Source organism: Myodes glareolus, chromosome 18 (assembly GCF_982192425.1).
Source record: "Myodes glareolus chromosome 18, mMyoGla1.1, whole genome shotgun sequence".
NCBI lineage: Eukaryota > Metazoa > Chordata > Mammalia > Rodentia > Cricetidae > Myodes > Myodes glareolus.
The window spans coordinates 32,821,557-32,847,461 of NC_142043.1; the positions used below are offsets into that span (position 1 = coordinate 32,821,557).

The window sequence follows — 25,905 nt, forward strand, 5'->3', positions numbered from 1 at the left end:
CCTTCCGCTTCCTTCCATTAGGATTGCAGAGGCCGCTTCCTGAGCTCCTGTGGTGATATTTCATTTGTGTTTTAATAAATAAAGCTTGCGTGAAGTTCAGAGAGTAAAACAGCCGCACTGATCAGTCTCACAGACCAAGCAGTGGTGACACACACACTTTAATCACAGTAGCCACACTAGTTTGCCATAAAAACCAGGCAGTAGTGGTGCATGCTTTTAATCCCAGTTCTAGAGAGGAATATAAAACAGGAGGAGACAGCTCTGAGACACAGTCTCATTCTGAGATTCCTGGAGTCAGGATCCCCATTTCAGACTGAGGTAGAGGTAAGAGCCAGTGGTTGGCTGTTTTGCTTTTCTGACCTTCGGGTGAAACCCCAATTTCTGTCTCTGGATTTTATTAATCATGTTACAAGCTTCAATAACAAAACATCAATCTTGAAAAACCATCGAGGTTCATTTAATAGACTACTTGGTTGAGAGTGAAAGTCTTTTATCTCCATTCTTTGTTACTATAGTAATCCTGACCGTGGCTAACAAATGAGAACAGTATTCTTAAGTAGGGATCTGGGATGTGCTCACAGATATCTCCCTCCCTCAGAATAGTCAGCAGCAAATGCTTTGTGTCTGAGGCCTTAAATGACATCACTTTGCTCTGTAATCATACAAGATATAGCCACAAAACCAAACCCTTAACACTATGATTTTAGTGAACGGAGCTGGAAATAAGTGTGGGAGTTTTCTGCCCTCTAGTGGTTTATCTTCTCAACCACAGACACGGCCTAGAGGCTAATTTTAAAGGGGTTTGGGTTAGAAGCATACTAGAGGCATACTCATAGAGAAGCAAACTCAGCTCTGGACTTCCAGGGTTTGATGGGAGTACTAGGGAACATTAACATATAGAGAGTTGATTTTACGCATTCTAAATAAGGCTACTGGGTGAGTATATATTCATAAATTTGAAATCATTTTGGCAAAATATTGTGAGAATTCTCCCGTAGAGTAATTTTGGTATAAAGTAATTGATGGGCTCTACAATAACTTTTAGACCAAACGTTATCTTTTAGAAGTGCATTAGTGATTAAATTATCTCTGGAACCCACATTAAGGACAGAGGTGACTCCTGCAAATTGTCCTTTGACATCCACACATGCACTGTGGTCTGTGCACCTTCATGCATGCACACATACACACAGCAAATGTAAGTTAAAAACAAAACAAAACAAAAACAAAGACAAAAAACTATAATCAGGCATGGTGGTCACACTCGCGCCTATTGTCTCCTTCTTGCCCCCGTGAAACTGTCTCCTCCCACCAAGTCCTCTTCCCGGTTCCACATCCCAGTGTCTTCGTTTGCCATAACTATGTACCGCTGTTCCCTAGGCTCCCCGTGCCTCTGCCCTCTGTCTTCATCTTCACGTTCTTTCTTTTCTCCATTGTCACTGATAACCCCTGAGACCAATTCATGCTTCTCATATTCACACGGGTGTGGGTCCGTCCTCTGGGGCATGGGCACAGGTAACCTCCCATTGGCCGCATCCTAAGGGAGAGCGACTCGCCCTCTCTCCACAGCTGATTGCTCCTCCGTAAGGATGGGACCTTGTGGTCTTCGCTCATCTACACAGTCACTCACTGTCAACTACATACTTTGTTTTCTTGGTGTTTAGTTTTTTGTTTGTTTTAGGGTTTTTCTTTGTTTTAAGTTTATATATATATATATATATATATATATATATATATATATATATATATATCTTATAACACTAAATCTCTGTCAGATGAATACCTCACAAAAAATTTCTCCCATTCTGTGGGCTACCTCTTCACTCAATTTTCTTTGCTGTACCAAAGTGTTTAAGTCTCCTGGGGTCCCACTTGTCGGTTGTTAGGTCTTATTTCCTGGACAGCTAGAATCCTAGCCAGAAAATCTGTACCTATCTATATGTTGTAGTGCATTTTCTACTTTCCGACATGGTTTCTTATTATTGAGCCTTATGTTTGAGGTCCTTGATCCATTTAGAGTTGAGTTTTGAGCCGGGTGAGAGATAGAGATCTGGTCTCATTCTTCTTCATCTTGAATTTCATTTTCCCCAGCACCATTTGTTAAAGATGCTGCCTTTTCTCCAATGTTTATTTTTAGCATCTTTGCCAAAAAACCAAGTGACTGAAGAATTATATGGACTTAGGTTTGCGTCCTCAATACTATTCCCTCCATTTCTGTTCTAGCGCCATGCTGTTTTTATGTCTATGGCTCAGTGGTATAATTTGAAATGAGGTAAGATGTTACCTCCTGTGGTATTCTTTTTGTTCAGAGTTCTTTTGAATATTCTTGGTCTTTCGTTCTTCCAAATACATTTTAATTTTCTTTCTATGTGAAGAATTAATTTTTGTTGTTGTTTGCTTGCTTGCTTTTATGAGACAGGGTTTCTCTTTGTAGCCCTGGCTGTCCTGGAACTCACTCTGTAGACCAGGCTGACACTGAACTCACAGAGATCCTCCAGCCTCTGCCTCCCATGAGCTAGGATTAAAGACATGTGCCACCATGCCTGACAGGGTGTTTTAAAGACAAAAGAAAGAGGAAGACTCAAACAAACAAAATTGGAAATTGGGAAATCCTGTTATAAATATCTGTACTCCACTAAATAGGGAACTCTAAAAGAAATGGATTAATTTCTATACACATATACCAAAACAAAAAAGAACACTTAAAGTTGGGAGGGAGATATGTTGGGGAAGACCTTGGGAGCAGTAGAAGGAATAGGGGCTAGGTATGATTAAGATATATTTTATACATGTGTAAAATTTTCAGAGAACGAATAAGGAAATAAAAGATTTTTCATAAAAGAGGGAGAATGTGTTCATTTTAGAAATAAGGGTAATCTACAGTAAGTAACTTCAGTGGCTGTGATAAGAAAGCACAACCCTAATCCGGCTCCAAGCAGGCCTTTATGCCCAATAAATACTGCAGAGAGGATCACTATGCAGGGCAGGAGGGACGCTCAGTGGTTAAGAGCATGTACTGCTCTTTTAGAGGAACTGCGTCCATCTCCTATACCCTCCTCAGGGGGATTACAAATGCCCGGAACTCCTACTCCATGGAATCTGGCCTCTGAGGGCACCTGGCCAGAGGCACCTGGCCTCTGCACGCACATGGCGTACACACACACACACACACACACACACACACACACACACAATGGAAATAAATATTTTTTTTAAAGAAGGAATCACAGTGAGGGAAGGCCAGGAGAGATGATATCATTTTGATAGTGTGAGGTAACCAATGTCAATATTTGAAAGGTGAGCAGTCCGTGCGGCGGCGGCTCCGTGACAGGTTCGGCCTCGCACGCGCCTCCCATCCAGGCCGCCACGATGCCCAAGAGGAAGGTTAGCGCGGATGGAGCGGCGAAGGCGGAGCCCAAGAGCCGCTCCGCGAGGCTGTCGGCCAAGCCCGCCCCTGCCAAGGTGGACGCGAAGCCGAAGAAGGCCGCGGGAAAGGATAAGTCATCAGATAAAAAAAGTGCAAGCAAAAGGGAAGAGGGGAGCAAAGAGCAAACAGGCTGAAGTGGCCGACCAGCAAACCGCGGATCTGCCCACAGAGAACGGAGAGACCGAAAACCAGAGTCCAGCCTCTGAAGGAGAAGAGAAAGAAACCAAGTCCGACTAACCATCCATCATGTCTGTCAGTGTCCCGCCTCCCTTCTTGTGCAATCCAGAGGAATATTTTTATCAACTATTTTGTAAATGCGAGTTTTTTAGTAGCTCTAGAAACATTTTTAAAAGGTGGGGAGAAATCCTGCCTCATCCCATTTTTTAAGTGTAAATGATTTGTTTAAGAGGTTAAATCACTTGCTGGTTGTTTATTTTTTGGTACAACCAGAAAATAGCAGGATACTGAATCAGGAGAGGCTGTGACTGTCTCGGGGGTCACCATAACATTCCGTAGAGGGGGCTAGTTTTATATCCTACAACACAAAGCATATACTAAGAGGTAATTTGGAGTCTTGGTCGTGCATTTGTGTCTGGAATATTTTCAGTTATATCTGGTGTCGTGTTTCGTAGAACTGTTGGCTAAAAACCCACTCCTCGGCCCTTCCCCTGTCAGGACTGTCTGCTCATGGCGGTCCATCTTCCTAACAAGTGTGACAATGTGCTGTGAAACATTGAACTTTTTGAGTGTGTCCTGTGCGTGGCATAAAATGGTGAGTCAGTGGAGTTGAGGATTGCGAGCAATTTATTATTATGTGAGGTCTTGGAGAAGGATTGCCAAGTTTGGGGATGGAACATCACTTGGAATAGGTTCAAAGAGAAACAACACATGGCTCTTTTGGGTACATGAACACAATGTATGACTCCTCAGAGTTTGGGTACATGTTTTAAGAATTGAAATGTCTGTGTACTTTACTCCTCAACCAATAAAATCTCCGTTGTGAAAGAGAAAAAAGAATATTTGAAAGGTGAAGACAGGAAGGAGTTCCTCGAGCAAACTGGCTAGAGTAGCTGAACCGGAGAGCTCTCCTGCTTGACAGGGCTCTCTCTTGTGAGGCCTGGTGGTTATGACATGCGAGCACAGTACAGGCAGTCTTGCGTGTTCACGAAGAGCCTGGAGTGAAACCTATACGGCTTTAGACTTGACCTGACGAGGTAGACAGGCATCAAGAGAGAGGAGGAGGAGGAGGAGGAGGAGGAGGAGGAGGATGATGATTGGTGGTGGTGGTGGTGGTGGTTTTGAGACAGGGTTTCTCTGTAGCTTTGAAGCCTGTCCTGGAACTCCCGCTTGTAGACCAGGCTGGCCTCGAACTCACAGAGATCCGCCTGTCTCTGCCTCCTGAGTGCTGGGACTAAAGGCGTGGGCCACCACGGCCCGATGAGAGGGTAAATTATTGTAGGTGTCAATCTTCACGCCTTCCATGTAGACAACTTTTAAATCACCTGCGTTATGAACCAATACATAGCAATATACAACCAGTATAAGACGGAACAATCTGACTTCCTCAAGGCCCATTTCTAGAGCAGTGGCCCAAGATTCCTGCATCCCTGTGACTCGTCTGCCCTCTGAGCATCCACAATTTAGATATAATTTGCTTTTCTAGTGTCAAAGACAACACTGATGACTGAAAAACTTGCTGTCATCTGTGCTTCATAGTTCAGTAAGTTACTTCAGGCTGCCACTATAGGGGCCACTGTTGGCATGTCTCCTGAAGCTCTTCTCAACACCAGGGTGTGTAGAAACAGTGGTGGTCGTCTGAGCCCAGTGCAGTGGTGCATATCTGTAATCAGGAAACAAGACAGGTTAGGGAGTTAAAGGCAGGGCGAGGATACCTACAGGGAACCGATCTCAGACGAGGAACGTTTGAAGTTAGTCCCATACTGGAGGGAGGAATCACACCCAGCACACTCAGCTGAGAAGGAAAGAACCCTGCCAGGCCGACGGATAAGACAGACAAACCTCATCAAGGAAGAGGCTAGTTCGCAATTGCCGCTCGCAACCCCGTGCATCTTACTTGCTGAAGGATGCGGCGCCTGCCCCTACCGCCATCCCCGCTTTCTGCTCAGTCTCTAGATCGCCTCTTTACTAGTTCTACTCCACATTTCCCTTCTTCTCAAGGCCAGAAAATACGGGAAGGGGCCGGCAGAAGGAACTTCCGTATCCACACCCCAAAGTGTTATTTTGAAAAATTAAATATTACTTTTAACTTCAATATCTATAGCTTTGCATTTGAAATGATATTTGATATAAGCAGTTACCGCTGGACAAAATAACTAGTTATTGTTGTGATGAATGCGGAAGTCAATTCATAGACTGATAAAAGCCGTCGGGGCATTTTCCTGAGCCTTCCGCACTCAACTCTACGATCTTGCGAGGTGTTAAGAGTCGCAAAGATGACGAGAATAGCGGCGAACTACTTTTTCAGGACAAAAATGGCATCTTGTTCCCATACCGGGAGTCGAACCCGGGCCGCCTGGGTGAAAACCAGGAATCCTAACCGCTAGACCATATGGGAGCTGCCGGCAGGTGTCTCTGCTTTGGCTAGTATGTTATCTACGTCAGCAGGGACGCTTGCCCAAACCCCACCCCCTAAATTTTTCAGCATCTTCACTTCCTGGGGATCCTCCGACTGTCCCAGTCGTGTGACCAGGAGGATGGAATCCTCCTTCTCTGTGAGTGGAAATGGGGCGGAAGTCAGCAGCTAAGCACTTTGCGGAGCTCTGTCTTCACCCTGTCTCTGCAGCAGCGGCGGCAGCGGCAGTGTCGCGCTTACCGGAGCCTGCCACACACGGAGCCCAGCCGCGCAGTAAATACCTTTGTGGGCTCGATCTAGATTCAGTTCCGTGGACAGTGACGTGATCAGCGTTCCAGAGTCCCTCCCGCAAGAAGAATTTAGGGTCATTACGACTGTGTTCGGTCCTTTCTGCCTGCGGAGGTGTCGCTTTATTGACAGTAGAATGTTAAGAAACTCATGGTGGATGCCTTTAATGTTTCCAAAACTCGGAAGGCAAAAACTGGTTTGAGTTCTTGTAAGGTCCCACCCCTCCTGATTTACACACTCTGCCCTTCTCAAATGAAAACCTAAAGGGCTGGGAGCCGTTTTCTCTTTAGTCACTATAGCCCAAAGCATACAGGTCCCAGAGAATCTGGAAGGGAAGTGCTCGCTTCTCACACAGGCTTGTAATCTGAAGCTAGTCTTTTTGCTGCTTCTCATCAAAAATTGGTAACAACCTGATGAATAATTTTCAGATACTCAACCAGAAAAATTTACAGCCTGAACTTTGATAGAAAAGCTGGGTGCACGATTCACTCAACAACCCAGCGAAACCACAGCAACCACAATTCCTTTATTATTGCATTAATACAATCCCAATCCAAAAATCATATAGATTCAACTTTCCTTAAAGATTGATTGAAGAGAGTCTGGAGTGATGGTTCAGTGGTTAAGGCACTCCCTGGCGGCTCTTCAGGAGGACCCGGGTTTCCCAGCAGCCATGAGGCTGCTCACAACCACCTGGAACTTAAGATCCAGTCCCCTCTTCTGGCCGTTCAGGGCATAAGGCAACCCACATGGTGCACAGGCTCACATGCTGGCAAAACACTCATAAATAAAATACGATAGACTTAAGAAACCAAAGAGCTTGGTGACAGTTACTGTAGCTTTCACTTTCTTTATTCACGTTTTCTGTAGTTTTACATATTTTTACAATTAAGAAGTAGAAAAACCAAAATAAACAAAATCGACAAATTGGGAAGAAATATTTACACCCCATAAACAGCGAACCTCCCTCCCCAATAACAAGTCTCCAGACACTGCTCAAGTTAGCGCAGTAGAAAAGTGCAGCGGGGTACAGTTCCAGACGGAGGAATCCAAGTTCAGCAAGCAAAGAGGCTGGACTTCAATCCTATATAAAGTGGGAAGGTCCCTTCAATTCCCCTGAAAGAATGTCAAAGTTTTTTGGTTCTTTTCCTTTCATAATAGAATACTCCCTCCTCCCTGACAGTCTACTCTGGTGTGTGTGTGTGCACTGTCTTATACTATTTTAAAGAAAAAGTCTGTTGCCCAGGCTAGTCTCTAACTGCAGGGCGTAAGTGATCCTCCTGCCTCAGCCTCTAGAGTTGCTGGGATTAGTAGTCAGCATGCACTACCATGCCCAGCCAGAGGTATTTCTATTGAATGGCATTATCCTGATCTGGCTTAAGTTCCCAGACTCCTTTTCTCCCGTCACCATGCGTGCAGTGTTCCGTTATCCCGCTTGGCCCGTGCGAGGTTATTCGCTTGTTCTCTAACTTGCCCAAAGGGCGGGAGGCTCTATGAGAACACGGACCTGGAAGTGGTTTCCTACAAGCCGCTTTTGACACTGCTCAGCTTGCCTCAGTAAACTTCAGAACTCAACTTCCTGATTCACAGAGCTGGAAAGGACGCAGACTAAGGACATTCCGAGGAGGGGCATTAGCTGAGACAGGGGCTATTATGAAAGAAAGATGGCCTGAGTAAGGCAGTGGCATCCAAGAAGACTATGCTCAGTGCTCCGGAAGTAGATGCAGGTCAGGCAGGGCCAGGGTCCAACTCCTTCAGTCTTTTCTGGAGGCCCCGGAGCTGATCCCGACCCCAGCTGATTCGAGTCTGGAGGCTGGCTATATCTGCAGCCAGCTGAAGGCCTGGGGAGAGAAGAAGAATGTCACCTCGGTATGACACATGGACCCCCTCCCCATTCCCCCAGGGACTGCAGGAGTCTCAGACTGCTCTGGCCTCTATGAGAGTCTAAACATTCCAGGTGTGACATCACTTGATTCACACCCTCACCTCCTTAGCACCTCACTTGTGCTAAACCAGCATACCCTCTAAAACAAAAACACCTCTCTGATCTACTATGCTGGCCAGGGATGAGGGCCTCACAGACCACAAACCTCACGGTTTTGTGAGGTTTCCCCATTTCCTCCATCCAGCAAACTCCACCACTGCTCTGAGCTGCTCTCCCTCACCCTTCCTTTGCACCTGATCCTGAACCCCTCTCGATCCACCTCCAGGCTGCACCCCCTCTGCTCTCTACTCCTCAACTTCACCCAGTAGGTCAGCCAGTCCTGTCTTTATCCTCAGGGCAGCAGGACTGTCCCTGTTCCTCCGGGGAAGGCTTTCTCAGAATTCCTAGATTCTAGGATTCCCCCAGTCTGTGAGCCCTATTCTTCAGTGTCTTCTTAGGTACTCCCTGGCCCTCAGCTATCTCATCTCAAGGTGTCTGTGCATGGTTGTCAACAGCTTGGGAAATTAAACATCAGTACTCTACACTGGACTTCCGAACCTCCCTCCAGTGCAGATGCTGGTGCTGAACCACAAAAACTAGCACACGCTCGCCACTCAGCTTCCCTCAGCGGCCGCCTGGAAGCCTGCCCACCACCACAGGTGAAACAGCTCTAGCCTCCCAACGTTCTAAGAGGACTCTTCTCTTTCCCTCAGTCCTGCGTCTAAGCCGTTAGCAAACACTGGGAACTTCCACTCTTTAAAAAAACATGTTCCCACTGTTTACCCCCCTTCCAAGGCCTCTACCTACATCCCGTGACTGGTCCATCCTGGCACCTGTTTCTGCTCTCTGCTCTCCAGTCTGTCCCCACTCGGCATCCCAAGGATTCTTGTAACTCTGTTGGCCCTACTGATTCATCCTGATTCTGTACCCACCCATAGAACCTCACTAAGGTCTGGCTCCCTGGCCCCAGCTCTTGGTATTCCTGCTCTGTTGACTCCATTCCAGCCCTTTGACCACCTCTGCCAGATAACCTCCCCCCCAACACACACACCCAGGACTTCTACCCTAGTGACTAGACAAGTTAGGGCCTAGTTGGTCTCTTTAGCTAGAACATAGTTCCTCCAGATCCCTTACAAAGTTCTTCCTTCATCTCCTCAGAGAGGCCTTTCCTTGTCTCATCTTCATAAACCAGCTCCTCAGTCCACTCTCTCCCACGTTACTTTTCTCATGACTTTCAGAGCCTGGAACTATAATAAAAGTCTATTTGTTTGCCTATCTAGTTATACATTGTTTTTCTCCTGTATAGGATAAACATTCCGTTTGATCCCTGCTGCTATTATATCCCTTAGCAGTTGACAAACATGAACCTAGAATACTGAGAACAGCAGTGAGTGCTTTTGGGGAAAACCCCCAGCAGACATGCAACACAGTTTGCTAGTGAAAACCTGCAGAGTCCTCCCACGGTGCTAGCATACACGGGCTCTCTATGGGCTAGAATCCAGTACATGGCTACAAAGCCAACAGGGTTCACTTACCATCCCGGAAGCTGGCCTGGGCTTGCCGAAGACTATGAGGAACCAAGATTCCAAACCAGTTCAAGGGATCTTGAGGGACCACAGAGGCCCCTGACTCTTGGGTCTTAGTAGGGCCCTTGCGCCTACGCAGAGCTGGAGAAAGAAAAGTTAAAGACCATACAGTCCTCGTGACTACAAAGAACTCATTAATCTAGTTCACGGTTCTGGAAAATACTCCCAACAAGCTGGGCGATGATGGGTACATCTTTAATCCCATCACTCGGAGGCAGAGGCAGGAAGATCTCTGTAAATTCAAGGCCAACCTGGTCTACAGAGTAAGTCCAAGGACAGCTAGGGTTTTTACACAGAGAAACCCTGTCTGGAAAAACCAAAAAAAAAGGAAAAGGAAAAAAAAAAGAGTAAAGAAAAGAAATTTTCCCCCAACCTTTATGTGTGTCCAGAAACAGTACTAGCCTTCCCTTTGTAATCAGGTGACGGTCTACTGACTCCATAATAGAGGATTCTGTTTGCCTTTAACAAGATCACAGACTGACCTTGCCCGTTTTCCCTAAATTTTCTATAAGACCCTGAAATTCCCCATTCTTTGTCTCAGGAATGATTAACTGGGATTAGAGGTTTATTTCCAAGGAACACGTATGTACAGAGATGCATATTTTCCGTTCAGCTGATGAAACTTCCTTTGGCTGCAAAACCTCGCCCACTATAAAACGCCCCATCTAATAACTCGCTATCAAAGTATAAGGAAAAGCCGTCCAGTCCCCAACTTAGACACGCTCCATTAACCAGATCCAAATTAAGTCATCTAAACGTTCAGTGAGTTTGAGCTGACAGGAGAAAAGGGAACTCACATGCTTCGCGGGGCCCCAATTCCTCGGGGGTCTGGGAGTCAGCTTTGATCACCCTGAAGGTCTGGGGTCCATCCTGGGCCTCGCTGAAGGAAAAGGGAAGATGGATCTCTGGCCACAAAGGCCTACGTCCTGCCCACCCACTCTCCATCGAGGGTGCCTCACCTGGCGCGCACGCAGACCTGAGGCTCCATACGCGAGGCATACTGCAGGGGCCCTACCGACTTGGCGCCCATGGCATAGCGAGCCTTGGCAAGCGAGAGCCAACCCTGGGGGAGGCAGGAGAGACTTGAGACTCGGTTTCCCCCCTGTGCCCGCCGTCTGTCCCTCCCTCCATTCCCCGTGGTCCACCTCCTCCACCCGGGCATTCAGCGCCGCCCGTTTCGCCTCTAGCTCCTCCAGGTCGCTGAGCAGCTGCAGGAACATCGAGTCCAGCTCCTCTCGCAGGGCCGAGACCTCCATGGCTCAGCCCCTCTCGGGACGCGGAGGAGCTAAGCCACCTCCTTCCAAGCCGCCTAGTCACCGCCCACTTGGATAGCAGCCAATCGGCGTCTGAGATCCGCCTTTAGGGGGCGTTCCTAGTCGTGACCCGGAAGCCAAAGGCGACGATCTCCGGGTGGCTCGCATCAACGGCTAAGGCACTCCGGGAACCGGGACGTGGGATATTTCCCGAGTCAGACGGCTATGAAGAGTCGGGCTGTAAGCTTAGTTCCAGGAAGTTTCCCGCTAGTTCCCCGCTTCTTCTCTTGGCGAGCCGGCTGTTTGATCGTTCAGGCACTAGTGAAGCCGCGGGCAGGCTCGTCTGTCTGGGCTGTCTTAAAGCACGTGATATTCCGAATCCAGGTACCTGATTGGCTGCTTGGCTGACCAATACCCTTGCGATGCCCTCCGCCGTTCGCCATCTTAACCTGGGGCACTCCGGACGGCAGCCCAGTAGAATGAAGCCTCTCGGCCTTCTTGGTTGAGGGCGGAAGTGAGCGATGCGTGGTGCCGGCGGCGCCTAAAGATCAGAGACTCGTGTGGAAGCGGCGCTCATCATGGTAGGATGGTTGGAGTTCGTGATTTGGCTTGATGGTGGTGGTGAAGGGGGTTCGTGGAGGGCTGGGTTGAGGTCCTCGGTGATCGGGAGTGGAAAGCGACCGTTTCTGTTTTCTAGCTCCGTCGGGAGGCTCGCCTGCGCCGGGAGTACCTGTACCGCAAGGCCCGGGAGGATGCGCAGCGATCGGTTCAGGAGAAGAAAGAGCGAGTCAAGCGTGCTCTTGAAGGTAAACCCTCTTCCCCATCCTGGCGGGGTACCAGTCCTTGATAGAGCACGCGTTTGAACTTGGCGTATTTGTGTTAGTGTGGCCGAACATCGTTTCGTTCTTTGCCTGTTAGGTACGACCTCTCACTCGTTTCAGAATGGCCCCACCATATGGTGATATGGCCATTTGTGCTGCAGTCTCGCACGTTTACAAATTGGTTGTTAGTTTCGTTTGCAGAATATCTCGTTTTTCGAGTTAGAAGTTTAAAACTTTTCTTTTATCAATGTCTCCATTTTTGTCCCATTAAACGAAGTTTCTCTATCACAGAGCTTAATTAGAAATGTCATATTTATCCCTATTTCATCGGTTCTGTATCCAGGGAGGTTTATGTCTCCTTTCCATTGTTCATCATCCCTGGTACATTTTATGACTATAAAGTATGTATGTGTCACGCGAAGTTTGCTTGAGTTAGGAAGCATAATGTCAGGGCCAGGACTGTACCTCAGTTATTAGACTGCTTGCCTAACATGATACCAGCCTAACTAAGCTGAGCCTAGTAGCCTATGCCTGTAATCCCGAACTGGGGACGTAGAGGCAGTGCTTTCTCTGACTGCGTGAGTTCCAGATCAGCTTGGCCTGCGTGAGCATAGCACTAAGTGTCTGTGACCCATCTTCATAACTTTAAAAAAAAATGAGGTGACAGAAAAGATGACTCAAGGGTTAAGAGCACTTAACTTAACAAGGGTTAAGAGCATTGCTCTTACAGAGAACCAAAATTCATTTTCCAGTACCCACATGGAGTGGCTCACAACTGCCTATAACCCCAGCTCCAGGGGATCCAGTGTCTTCTGGCCTCAGCAGCCACCCTCACATGTGTTCATGTAAACTCAGACAGACACACAAGCACAAAAATAAAAAGGGGAAAGTGATCAATATATTAACATTTATAATAATCATTGTGTTAAATATTGCTTTAGAAGGAACCATTTTGTTGTTTTGGTTTGGTTTTGCTGAGTGATAGTGGTGCCCGCCTTTAATTCCAGAACTAGGGAGGCAGAGGCAGGTGGATTTCTGAGTTCAGGACCTACCTGGTCTACAGAGCAGGCTGGGCTACACAAAGAAACCCTGTCTCAAAAAAAGAAAGAAACCAATTTTTAAGCTATTATTTGTGCTTATATTATACCTACTTAGTTTTAAGTCTAATGATTTTAGAGTATATGTGTTTGGCCTCTTTATTTGTTTGGGTGAGAGTGCTCAGTATTTCTAATTGTTTCTAAGATCCAATTAAATTCCTTCTTGTGAGTGACTGGGGAATCCTTTCCACATGGCAGATGGGGCCTGTTTGCAATTGGTAGCTAGAAGGAGTGCTGTTGCTGAGACCCTCCCCTCCACCCCCACATACTGGAGAGCTGAACTGGGCCCATGGATTGGGGTGCTCAATGTGTTTTATTTTCCAGAGTGGACACATCACAGCTTAGCCCCTGACTACCCCACTTTATTCCCAGAAGAAATCTCTGACCCACAACCAGCAGAGGCCACTCACCTTGAAGTATTCTGTGCATCAAGACTAGCAGTGTTCTTTTTATACTGTTTTGCAGTTACTGTTTTTGGGACTAGGTCTGCTTTGTAGCCTTGGCTGGCCTGTATTCACTGTGTAGACCAGGCTAGCTTCAAATTCACAGAGATCCATCTGCCTCTGTCTCCTAAGCCCTGGAATCAAAGGCATGAACCTCCACACCCAGCTTAGTATCCTTGTGTGAAGACTTTGGGGTCACGGGTCTTTCTTCCTACATTAAGAACAGTCTGGGTGTTTTTTTGTTTGTTTTGTTTTTTTATAATGTTCCTCAGGACCGGGGTCCTCGACCTGTAAACACAATGCCCATCGTTGAGTTACCAAAACTTCTTTAAATTTTTGTGTGGTTATAAAAATAATACATTAAAAAACGAGCTCCCCAGGGGCCATAAGTTGACAATTAGGTGGGAAGTCGGTAACTAGGTGTGGTGGCATTCCTTGTAATCGCAACAGTTAAAAGCTAAAACTACGCACATCTCCAGAGCATTTCTCAAATGAAGTAAGTAACATAACTGGTCTATTGCTTCTCTGGTCCTCTATTTCTGTACTGACTCCGTTAAGAAAGAAGTACTGTGCTTTCCCATCAACTTTGTGCAGACTATTAAACCACAGTGTCACATAAATTTATGGGCCCTGCTTGTGTCTCACTCAGCTCCTTGTCTTTTCCTTACAGAAAACCAGCTGATTCCCTCTGACCTGCGCCGAGAGGCTCTAGCCTTACAGGGGTCCCTGGAGTTTGATGATGCTGGCGGCGAAGGTAGAACTGTGCTGTGCAACTGTCTTCCACACTGAACAACTTCTCTGCACACTGGGCTCCTTGTCCTCTTCGGCCACACTGGGCAGTTTCCCACCTGATGGATGGAAGTGTCCAGGTGTTTCTGTGCCTGTCCCCCACTTCACTCCTGTTCGCCTGCGTGGCATCATAGGGCTCTCCCTAAATGGGGGCTTTTAGTTTCGTTTACAAAACGATGAACACGGTAGCTTTTGCTCTTAGCTTACTCCCCCTCATGGGACTGTCTGCTGGGGCAGAGCCCTGTCCTTAGCTCACTCCCCACTGAGTGTCTGCTGGGGCAGAGCCCTGTCCTCAGCACTGCACCCTCATGTCTCATCATTGCATTATTTAATAAGCGGGGAAGGGACCACAGAGGTTACAGATATTTGTTGTGGGGAAAGGGAGTCTCCCACCTCTTGTTCCAGCAGTTCAGAACTCTGCCACCACAGCACACTTCCTTGCTCAGCAGTGCTGGGTAGCCAAGGGTAGCTGCCCTCCTGGCCGCTGGAGGTGCATTGCCATCAGTGAAGGTTCTCTTGAGCAGACTCAGCATTTTCTTGTCTCTTGCTCTCCCGACAGGTGTGACCAGCCATGTTGATGATGAATATCGATGGGCTGGGGTTGAGGATCCCAAGATCATGATCACTACCTCCCGAGACCCCAGTTCTCGCCTGAAGATGTTTGCAAAGGTACTAGGGGGCGGGGAGTAGGGGATGCCCACGGTCATTGGCCCCAATTCTAATTTGACATTGGTCTATGGGCAGGAACTGAAACTGGTGTTCCCGGGTGCCCAGCGCATGAACCGCGGTCGGCATGAGGTTGGAGCGCTGGTGCGGGCTTGCAAAGCCAATGGGGTCACCGACCTGTTGGTTGTCCATGAGCACCGAGGCACACCTGGTAAGGTCTGCCACGGGGGAAGGGAGCTGGGGCTGTTCTCATGGCAGAGTGTCTGACAGCCTATACCCTACAGTGGGGCTCATTGTTAGCCATCTGCCGTTCGGTCCTACGGCGTACTTCACACTGTGCAATGTGGTTATGCGGCATGACATCCCTGACCTGGGTACCATGTCAGAGGCCAAGCCTCACCTCATCACTCACGGCTTCACCTCACGGTTGGGCAAGCGGGTAAGTATGGGAGCCTTGGGGTGGTGGTGGTGGGTGGGGAGTAAGGATCAGGCCAGCAGTTTGTGACTGATTGTCTCTTCCTGTGCCCCAGGTGTCTGATATCCTTCGTTACCTATTCCCTGTGCCCAAAGACGACAGCCATCGGGTCATCACCTTTGCAAACCAGGATGACTACATTTCCTTCCGGTGGGTCTCTGGGCTGCATCTGGGACCCCATGACCTTCGTAACCTTTTGGCTGAGCCATAGCCCTACTGAGGCACAACCTATCTCTGCTTGCTTTCTCCCCAGGCACCATGTCTACAAGAAGACAGACCACCGCAATGTGGAGCTGACTGAGGTTGGGCCTCGGTTTGAACTGAAGTGTGAGTTTGGAGCTTTAGTTTATGCCTGGGAGAGGTAAAGGAGGGGCTTGGTTGTGCCTGGGATGACGTCTTTTCCCCCTGACCCTAGTATACATGATTCGCCTGGGCACACTGGAGCAGGAGGCCACGGCAGACGTAGAGTGGCGCTGGCACCCCTATACCAACACTGCCCGCAAGAGGGTCTTCCTGAGCGCTGAGTGACCTGTGAGCTACTGGCCAGTCAGGATGTGGACTTGGACTTCTGGGGCAGGGGCTCGTCACAGACAGATTTACTAATCCCAAGTGGGGGCTGGAAGGATCCAAAATAAACCCTCTGTCGTCATGCTACCCAAGTGCCTCTCACTGATCACAGTGGACCTACTCTGTCAGGCCAAATCTGAAAGATGAAGCCCACAGTGTGTCTGTGAGTTGAAGACCTAATGACTGTGGAGTGTCCTCAGGCCTTGTTTATGTGGAGTATAAACAACCCCTCACAGGCTGGAGATGGTGGTACAGACTCCCCACTGGAAAATAAGTGGTTGTTTTGGGAGTTGGGCCCTGTGATCGCTTATCTCGGTTTAGGGTAAGTCTTTTTCACCAGCAGCAAGCTGACCCCATTCGAGTGCCAGCCTAACTTGTCAGTTTAACAAGGTCCCTCTGCCAAGCAGGTGCATCCTCCCTCTTTCCCGGGAGACATGGTGACACCAACAACCTGCCTGCCCTTCCTCTAACTCTTGCAGATGGGCCTATCCAACAGTACACAGGAGGTGCCTCAAGATTCTAAGTCTGTGCCCCAGCCTCTCCCAACTTACGCCTTTTCTGTACCCAAATTTCTGTACATGCCCAGGGACCCTGGGTTTATGTAGAGTGGTTGTCAAGACCCTGCCAATGCACTAGAGTTTACAGAGAGAGCTGTGATGAGATCTGCCATGCAGTTGGGAGGAGACCTCTGAAGAAGCGTGCCAGGGCAGGATAAGACATGTCCGCATGGAATCCTGAGACCCGAATTAGTGTGCGATAACAGAAGCCATCTGAATGACATAGAGACCATGTAAGAAGAGGAGAAAGGGAGGCATAGGACCCTCGGAGGCCGCTGTGTTGGAAAGTCTGGGGTGAAACCACCATTACAGCTCATGAATCCAGTTCCTCTGCAAGGCCTTGGGGAGAATGGAAGAATGAGCCTTTGTTTGTGTGTGTCTATTGTTGAAATTTTAAAAGTAAAATCAAAATCATGTGGTGTCCTGTGTTTCTTATAGCTGCCATAAGGAATTACTGGGGACCAGGTAATTTAACAGAAATTGTTAGTTTTAGAGTCATGGTGCAAGGTCAAGGTGTTCGCCCCCTTCTAAGTCTGTGTGTGTCGGGTGGGGATCTGTTGCTCTTTCGCTTGTGATGACTGCCAGCAACCCTGGGCATTCCTTATTGTCGACTCTAGCGCACCAGTGCCAGCCTTTGTCTTCCATGCTTCCGCCTATCAAATTTCATGAATGCTTCTCTTAGAAGAACCTTTGTCAGAGTGGTTACAGCCCATGATCTGGGATAGTCTTATTTACACAATTTTGAACTCGGTTATATCTGCAGAGACCCACCTTCCTTCTCTCTCTCTCTCTCTCCCTCTCTCTCTTCCTTCCTTTCTTAATTTCTTTTTTTCTCTCTATTGATTTTTATTGAGCTATACATTTTTCTTTGCTTTTCTCCCTGCCTCTCCCCTCCCCTTCAACTCTCTCCCATCATCCCAGTGCTCCCAATTTACTTGAGAGATCTTGTGTTTTTCTACTTCCCATGTAAATTAGATCCTTGTGTGTCTCTCTTAGGGTCCTCATTGTTGTCTAGGTTCTCTGGAATTGTGAATTGTAGTCTGTGTAAATGTACCACATTTTCCTTACCCATTCATCAGTCGAGGGGAGAGACCCTTCTTTCAAATGCACTTGCAGTTACAGATTTTAAGGATTAGAATGTCTTTTTCTTTTTTAATTTTATGTGTAAAAGTGTTTTGCCTGCATATATGTCTGTCCACTTGCAGGTCTGGTGCCTGAGGAGGCCAGAAGAGGTTGTAAGATCCCTAGGTCTGGAGTTAGACACTTTTTAGCCATCATATGGATGCTGGAAATTGAACCTTGGTCTTAAAGAACATCTAGTATTCTTTTTCTTTTTTTTTTTTTCTTTTGGTTTTTCAAGATGGTTTCTCTGTATGGTTCCTTGCTGTCCTGGAACTAGCTCTGTAGACCAGGCTGGCTTAGAACTCAGAGATCTACCTGCTTCTTCCTACTGAGTGCTGAAATTAAAGGTGTAGACCACCACTGCTGGCAGCATCTAGTCTTCTTAAGCACTGAGCATGCTTATATATGAATTCGTTCTTTGTTGTGACTTTCTCCACACTCTTTGTCCTGTGTGTTTAATTTTTTAAATTATTTTGATATGACACACAGTTTCTTTTCTGGTCTTGCCCATTTGGTGTTCTGTGGGCGTCTTATATCTCTTTGGGCATCTCTTCACCTAGAGTTGGGAGATTGTTTTCCATAATTTTAAATAAAATATTTCCTGTTCATTTGACATGCAATTCCTATTCTTGTATGCCTAAAATTTTGCCTTTTTGTGATGTCCCAAAGATCTTGTGTGTTCCATTCACATGCTTTTTTAAATTTTTCATTGACCTAGACTGGGTGGTGAGATTCTACCTTGTTTTGAAGCCCTGAAATTCCCTCCTATGCATGATTCTTTATATTTATGGAGCTTCCCACTGAACTTTATTTGGCCTATTGCATTTTTCATTTTCATCTTCATCTTGGTTCAGTTTTCCCTCAATATTTTTCTCTATCAAATTCTATTTTGGGGGCTGGAAAGATTGTTGGGAGAGGCACAATCGCACAGAAACCATATTTGCAATACTGTTTGGCCAATAACTTAAGTATATCTCTAGCTTGCTCTTATATCCTAAACTAACCCATCTTCATTAATCTACCTCATCATGAGGTTGTGGCCTACACACAGTTTCAGCACATCTGTCTCCGGCGGCTACATGGCTTCCCCCTGACTCCACCTAGTCTCTCAATATATCTTTCAGCCTGGCTTTACTCTGTTAAACCATTGGCTGAAAGCAGCTTCTTTATTAGCCAGTGGCAATAAAATATATTCACAACATACATCACCTCCCACATCAAGAAATGGCTTAACAGATAAGAGCACTGGCCCTTCCAGAGGACCTGGGTTTAATTCCCAGCACCCGCATGGAAGCTCACCACTGTCTGTAACTTCAGTTCCAAAGGATCTAACATCCTCACACAGAGATACATGCAGGCAAAACACCAATTCAATGACATAAAAATAAGTACATACATGTTTAAAAAAATTCTATTTTCATATCCTGAATTGACTTTATTCCATCCAGCTGTTTGTATTCCCTTGGAGTATATCCATGTTCTTTCTGAGATCACATTTATCATTCTTTTAAATTATGTGTCTGAAATTACATGTGAATCATTTTTATTGGGAGCCATTCCTGTGGGGTTGGTCATTTTTGGAGGGAACATTGTCTTGGTCTTTCATATTCCTGTTAGGTTTTGTGCTGGGACATACCCATCATTGTTAGTATTTTTGTTGTCATTATTTATATTTATTTAGAGACAGGGTTTGTTTGTGTAATCCTGGCTGTCCTGGAACTCACTGTGTAGACCATGCTGGCCTCAGACTTAGAAAGATCCACCTGCCTCTGTCTCCCAAATGCTGAGATCAAAGTTGTATGCCGTCTCCGCCCAGCTGTTAAATTTTTAAAATTTAAATTCAGATTGCCTTTCTATTTTAGTGGGAATGTTTCCAGTGTTCAGGAAAGACAAGTAAAGTTGAGATGACATTTTCTTCTTTTAGACCATTGTTCTGGGCCTTATGCTCTCTCCCTGACCTCGGTGGTGGCAAGATAGAGTCACTGTCCAGCAGTAAACCCACCATGAGAGTGGAGTGTTAGTTGACTGCGAAACACACATTTCCTAAAATACTAACTGGGGGGACTGAAGGGCCGCCAATTGCACTGTGTGTGCTAGTTAGTGTATTGGTTACTGTGGGTGTGAGCAGAGAGAAAAACCACAGCGGGATTGGTAATTACTATTAGGTCACTGTAAAGTGGAGGGGCTCGTGTCAAAGAAGGAATGATTGGAACACGAGGTGAGATGTGGGAGATTGGGTTATCAGAGTAAACTGGAAAGAAATCTCAGAGATGTACACTCAAATAATGGACACCATTCTCATCGCTCAAGAGTCACAAGAGACGTGAACTCCAGGCAGCCTATGTTCTTTGGGAGAGAAAAGATTAGGGTACAGGGGGAAAGAAAAAGATGGTGCAAACAGTCAGAGACTAAGGTGGTCTGCTAAGTTGACCTTGAATATCATACAAATCAGGAAGAGAAGAGCTGTGGAGAGGAACAGAGCTGGGTGGAGGCTCAGTGTGGAGCCAGATTCTGTTTGGTGACTCCCTGATTTAGTAGGGTGATGGTGAAGATCTGTTTGTGTGTGGGCGCTCTTACCACTATCGGGCAGCCAGAGCTGGTGCTGGAACCGAAGCTGGACAGAGGCACGGGCATCTATCTAGCCATTCAGGGTGAGCTAGAAACCCGGAGGTAGGTTTAAAATGATATGCACAGAGCTGTGCAGCCATCACCATGACTTTAGTTCCTTTCTGTCCCCATAAACAGAAACCTCACATTCACTGCTACAGAAGCTGTTAGGAGGAGAACCAGGGCTCTGGAAACCCTAACAATCTGTTCCACCACACTTTCTCAAGAGACCAATTACACAGACACATTATAAGGAAAAGTATGGAAAGGAAATTCAATGAAGTTACATAGGGAAAAGCAACAAAGAGGTCCAGTGACCTCCCACCCCAAGTTCATCTTTGGGTCCTGATATGAGGTTTAGGTTTAGAAGACTAAAGGTAATCTGTAGTTAAGCAGTCCTGGACAGGGTTTGGTGCCATTCGTCACTGCGGGCTTTGGTCATCTTGTTTATCTCTGTCTTGGCTCCAGACTCTCCTGCAAGGTGATCTAAGTCAGAACTGAGTGAACTCTCCCTGGGAGACACATACCCCTCCCTGGCACCACGCTTCAGCCTTTTCCTTTTCACATGAGTCTCCTGAAGAAATTCCAGGTCCTTGGAGATTGCTACCTAAGTAGTCTGATAGGAGAAGAGAGGGACACAGAGGGCCTCTGTTTAAGACATCTTTCTGCCAGGATGGGCACGCCTGAAGCAATGACTCCAATTCCTTCCAACCACCTGTAACCATGACCTGAGCCCCTTGCAAGCAAGCACTGACCTACTTCTGGTCTCTTCAGGCCTGCCTCTTTCTCCTCACATGAGTACAATCATGTGATATGTTGTCCTTTGTGACTTAATTCTTTAACCCAGCATAATGTTTTCAAAAGCTTATATTGTAGCATATTTCTTACTGCCTAATAATATTCCTCCGCAGGTATAAGACCATGTTTATCAGTCAGTTGATGGAAGTTTAGGTTTTGGTTATTTTTGTTCTAAGTGTCTTGTTAAGTTTCTCTTTGTCTTTGTAATTTATCTATTTAGGAAATAGGCTTCTCTGTAGTTTGCACAGTTTGACACTGGTGCTATTTAACTTGCACCTGCGCATTATATTTCCTCTGAATTAATATGTTTGATTGTTCTTTTTTTGTTGTTTTAAAACAGGGTCTTGTGTAGCCCTGACTGTCCTGAAATTTATTGTGGAGACCAGACTGGCCTTGAACTTACCTCCTGCCTTTGCCTCCTCCCAAATGCTGAGTTGAAAAGTATGTTCTACCATGCCTGATCTGATCATTCACTTCTAAATAAAGTATCAGAGGAAGTCTGCTTAGGCCAAGTTAACATCAGATGGGATCTACAGGCCAGCAATGCGGGTTTCTGATTAGATCCATCATTAAGAGCCCCTGGTGCTGCCAGCAACATGTGTGAGCCCTTGTCTGAGTAAATTTCCTCCAAGGGAATGGCAGGTAGGTGAGGCCTGCCTTGGGGGAAAGTTAATATGTAGATTTTAAGGATGTCAACTTCTGAACCAGCAAATGGCTCAGCAGGTAAAGGTACTTACTGCCAATCCTGACAAGCTGAGATCAGTCCCCAAGTCCCCATGAAGGAAGGAGAGAACCCAAACCCACAAGTTGTTCTCTCCACATATGCCTCCATGCACAAAAAAATAAACAAAAATATAAAACCTTTCGCAGGGCGATGGTGGCACATGCCATTAATCCCAGCACATGGGAGCAGGGGGAATTCCAGGATAGCCATGGCAACACAGAGAAACCTTGTCTCAAAACCAAACGTAAAAAGAATGTCATTTTAGCCTGTTCCTTTGCTTTTTCAAGACAGGGTTTCTTTGTGTAGCCCGTCTATCCCGGAACTCACTCTGTAGACCAGGCTGACCTTGAACTCAGAGATCCACCTGCCTCTGCCTCTCTGCCTCTCTGCCTCTCTGCCTTTGCCTCTGCCTCTGCCTGAGTGCTGGGATTAAAGGCGTGAATCACTACCACTGGGAAGATACCATTTTCAAATTTGGAAATGGCATTAAACTCATGGTCCTGGTAGCTCCAGGATCCTGGGATCTCCGTTACAATTTAGGCTTTACCTTCACAGCTTCATGCAGTGACCTCTTTTACCTACCCTGCCACACAATGCCCGGCTGTAGCGCATGACACTGATCTGCGCTCTATGAGCCACCATACAGTTCGTGAGCCAGGCAAGGGGCTGGAGATTGAAACACACAATGACACACAGACAGAGACAGGTCATCCTTGATGCCCCAAGAATGTCCCTTTAGTGTGTTCAGGGGCAGCTTATATAGGGATAGCCACGCCCCAGCCAAATCCACCAGAAATCACTCACCTGCCATCAGGAATTCCCAAGGGTCTCGTTCTCAGAGCAGCTGCAGACTGTCTCAGAGCAGAGGAAAACAGGTTGTTGACAAGATATTTAGGATCTGGGGTTTCACTGCTCCCAACACCTGGCTTTATCTGTTCTTTGAAACCATGGACTATGACTCTTTGAACCCCTCAATCTTGCATCTTTCATGGCTGAAAATCCAGGACCCACATAGATGGTGCTATCAAGTTCTGCTGCTAGAGATACAATGTAGCCTGGTGTCCTTGGACCACAGCTGCACCAAATTGGTGCTAGCCTGGGGAGACACTTTACTAAGCCGTTCCTTTCCAGGAACAGGGAACCCCCAGCGTCAGTTCGGGCTCTTCCTTACAATACCTTTGCACTTTGACAGGTTGGAGCTTTGGGTGGATGGGATTTTGCCCGCAGGACATCATTCCTGTAATCCAATGCATTGGCAGATGCTTCTCGGTGGTGCTGATCGCTCTAACAGTGTGGCTGCATCCTCATCACCAGCCTGAGAGTTCCCATCTTTGTCCACTAGCTTTACACTCAGTTTCACCCCAGTTCTCAGGACATGGCGGAATGAAGCCATTTCTTCGGCTAGCACACAGATGTAAGCCCTTTGGGCTCCACTGGCAGTTTTCAATTGCTTTTCCAGCCCACCGTTCTAAATTCCTCTCCTTCCTCCAATCAAACAAGTTCCCATGGTCAACAAACCACAGGGTCCGACAGCAGATGTCCCACTTCTCGGTCTCAATTTATGTCAAAACGCCCTGAGAGGTCTCTTGAGGAAGGAAGGGTTAATTTTGACTCTCAGTTCAAACACAGTCCCTCGGGACAGGGAAGTTATGGCAGCAAGAACTTGAACTAACATAGGAAGCCGAGTGTGGGGAACACTGCTTCTCAGCTTCCTTTTTATTCAGTGCAGAATTTAAACCCAGGGAATGGTGCCGCCTATTTTTAGGATGGTTCTTGCCTCAGTTTAATCTGTATTAATGCCTCACATACTTGGCTAGAGCAGCGCTTCTCAACCTTCCTAGTGCTGCGACCCTTTGATACAGTTCCTTATGTTGTAGTGACCCCCAACCATAAAGTTATTTTTGTTGCTACTTCATACATATTTATATATAGCTGTAATTTTGAAGCTGTTTTGAATCGTAATATAAATATTGTTGGAGACAGAGGTTTGCCAAGAAGTTGCAACCCGCAGGTTGAAGATGACTGGTCTAGAGGCCTCTCACTGATCTAGAGATTTCTCAGAGGTGTGCCTGAAGGTTTACCTCATAGGTGGTTTTAGATCGTTAATAGTCAGCTGTACTATCACTATTTAGCCTCTAGAGGGCGCTAAAGTGTAGTGTGGCATTCTCTTTATGATGTGTACCTGTAGGCTCGAGATGCTGATGTTGTTCCAAAAAAGGAATCGTTGATTCAGAATATGGAAACCTCTGAGGAGATTGGGGAACCCCAGAGGAGCTCTCCAGAAAGTCCTGGCACTGCTGGGCTCAAACTCCTGCTTGTAGAAGGAGAGGGTTGTGCATTCTGTTTTCCGAATGTCAAGCTTGTGAATGGCTAGGGTGTCAGCTTGCGAAACCTGAGCGTTTTAACAGTGACGCAGTGAAGTGTGTGTGGGTGGGAGGGATGTTTGACAATGTCTTCTATCCATTCGGTTTGTTGAATTTTTTGGTCCAGTGGAAAAGAAAGCTTGAGAATAATTGGGTATTAGGGGTTATCATCAAAGAATAATTGGGTATTAGGGGTTATCATCAAAGAATCTCCCTACAAGCCTCCTGAGTTAAAGCACTGTCTCCCAGGTTCTCCACTGTCGTTTCTTTTTCCCTTTGACACAACAGTTCAGGCTGACCCCTCACAGCACCCGTCAACCCAGTCCTCAGCTCTTGAGTGGCCAGTGGACCAAGGACTCTGAGTGTTATAACTACATAGACCCTCAGATCCAGTTAGAGTCAAACATTCCTGCCCTCTTTGCCAGCAACCAGTCAGACCGGTTTTACCTAGACAGAGTTCTGCTCCAGTTTGCTTTCGGTTGCTGTGACAAGCACCGTGACCAAAAGCATCTTGAGGAGGGAAGGGTTTACTTGGCTTACAAGTTACTATTGTTTACAATGGGTAGAACATGTTAATACTTTCTTATTGCACAAGGGCAGAACCAGGAAACAGTTATAATCAGATCAAAGCAAACCCCAGCTGCAACATCATTGCTCAAATTTTGCAACTCAGTGTTTGACAGTTGGTATTCATTCACAATCTTCTGAGCTCCAAAGGACGGGCAGCCTGTGGTGCTTTGAATGAGAATGACTCCCATGGGCACATTATTTAAATGTTTGATTCCCTTGGTGGACTGCTTAAGAGGTGTAGCCTTGCCGCAGAAGGTGTGACACTGGGTGGGCTTTGAGGTCTCGAAAGCCCTTACCAGGCCCAGTCTTGCCTTCTCTGTTTGCTGCTTGATGATATGTAAGCTCTCAGCTTTTGCTCCAGCACCATGCCCGTCTGCCTGCTGCCATACACCCTACCATGAAGGTCATGTATGCAATCCCTGAATTAAATGCTTTCTTTTATAAACTGCCTCTGTCACGTCTCTTCACAGCAACAGAACAGTAAGACACAGCCCCACCTCTCTGCTTCTGCTATCTGCAGCACACACAGCTTGTCCAGTAAGCTTAGGCTGGCTCCTCTCTGTTAACTGTCCTTGACTGATCTCCCACAGTCTCCAATATGCTGGGGTCTTCACTGCAGCTAGGAAGGCTGTGCCTTCACCAGTGGCTTCTCTTGACTTCCTCATGAACTCTGGCTCTTTCACATGGTGCCAAACGTCAGCTTCTCTCCGTAACCCCCCTGCAATGCTGATTTCCACTAAAATGGAGACTGCGCCTTTACCAGTGGCCTCTCTGCAGAAAGTCTGCCACCAGCCACAGTACCAAATCTGCTACATTTGATGACCCCTTCATGCCTACAAACCAATTCCCTCTGGGAGGCTCTTATCCATTACCAAGTTCAGCTATGAACTAGAGATGCACCCAGCCCAGCCCACAGCTGCTGTATACTGACCCGGAAGAAATAATTTCCAGATTTCGCCTCAGTGATGCTGGTCTCTTAATAATTGCAGCTGCTTTCTCAGCATCTGTCACCCCAGTAAAACAAAGAAGGCTTCACTTCCAGATTCTGGATTCAAATATACCACACAAATGGAACTGAGAAAGATTCTCAAACTTCCCTCGGAAACACTGTAAGCCAGGCTCCGTTATCTTCCCTTCCAAGGTCCTACAGAACAGTTCGCTAACACTCAGTGGCTTTTCCAGTCCAAAGAGCCCAAATCCTCCACAGTCCTCCCCAAAAGCAACATTGTCAGGTT

The 25,905-nt window shown here is 46.8% G+C and overlaps 2 protein-coding genes, 1 long non-coding RNA gene, 1 other non-coding gene and 1 pseudogene across 4 annotated transcripts; 2 read left to right on the forward strand and 3 right to left on the reverse strand.

Moving 5' to 3' along the window:
- The first annotated feature begins 3,304 nt into the window (after positions 1 to 3,304).
- LOC148119112 (non-histone chromosomal protein HMG-14 pseudogene) lies at positions 3,305 to 4,444 on the forward strand (annotated as a pseudogene).
- A 1,486-nt stretch (positions 4,445 to 5,930) lies between these two features.
- Positions 5,931 to 6,002, reverse strand: Trnae-uuc (transfer RNA glutamic acid (anticodon UUC)). The gene has a single exon. It is a non-coding gene; the product is annotated as a tRNA-Glu (tRNA).
- A 1,130-nt stretch (positions 6,003 to 7,132) lies between these two features.
- Vma22 (vacuolar ATPase assembly factor VMA22) lies at positions 7,133 to 11,223 on the reverse strand. The gene is made up of 5 exons (XM_048430394.3): positions 10,964 to 11,223; positions 10,778 to 10,881; positions 10,616 to 10,698; positions 9,768 to 9,899; positions 7,133 to 8,149 (listed from the first exon to the last, which is right to left on the reverse strand). The coding sequence occupies exons 1-5, from the start codon at positions 11,072 to 11,074 to the stop codon at positions 8,037 to 8,039; spliced, it is 543 nt and encodes a 180-aa protein (XP_048286351.2). The 5' UTR covers positions 11,075 to 11,223; the 3' UTR covers positions 7,133 to 8,036.
- Imp4 (IMP U3 small nucleolar ribonucleoprotein 4) lies at positions 11,190 to 16,900 on the forward strand. The gene is made up of 10 exons (XM_048430393.3): positions 11,190 to 11,311; positions 11,456 to 11,652; positions 11,769 to 11,877; positions 14,103 to 14,186; positions 14,781 to 14,890; positions 14,966 to 15,098; positions 15,172 to 15,326; positions 15,418 to 15,512; positions 15,616 to 15,689; positions 15,778 to 16,900. The coding sequence occupies exons 2-10, from the start codon at positions 11,650 to 11,652 to the stop codon at positions 15,888 to 15,890; spliced, it is 876 nt and encodes a 291-aa protein (XP_048286350.1). The 5' UTR covers positions 11,190 to 11,311; positions 11,456 to 11,649; the 3' UTR covers positions 15,891 to 16,900.
- A 3,776-nt stretch (positions 16,901 to 20,676) lies between these two features.
- LOC125397861 (uncharacterized) lies at positions 20,677 to 23,316 on the reverse strand. Its single transcript, XR_007231207.3, has 3 exons — positions 22,914 to 23,316; positions 22,542 to 22,588; positions 20,677 to 20,822 (listed from the first exon to the last, which is right to left on the reverse strand). It is a non-coding gene; the product is annotated as an uncharacterized LOC125397861 (long non-coding RNA).
- Between the last annotated feature and the right edge of the window lie 2,589 nt (positions 23,317 to 25,905).

Coding starts and splice junctions, on each gene's coding strand:
- Vma22 (XM_048430394.3), bottom strand. CDS start 11,074: ATGGAGGTCTCGGCCCTGCGAGAGGAGCTGGACTCGATGTTCCTGCAG. Junction 10,882..10,963: donor TGAATGCCCGGGTGGAGGAG/GTGGACCACGGG, acceptor TGCCTCCCCCAG/GGTTGGCTCTCGCTTGCCAA. Junction 8,150..9,767: donor CCAGGCCAGCTTCCGGGATG/GTAAGTGAACCC, acceptor TTCTCTCCCCAG/GCCTTCAGCTGGCTGCAGAT.
- Imp4 (XM_048430393.3), top strand. Junction 14,891..14,965: donor GCCTGAAGATGTTTGCAAAG/GTACTAGGGGGC, acceptor GTCTATGGGCAG/GAACTGAAACTGGTGTTCCC. Junction 15,099..15,171: donor TGAGCACCGAGGCACACCTG/GTAAGGTCTGCC, acceptor TATACCCTACAG/TGGGGCTCATTGTTAGCCAT.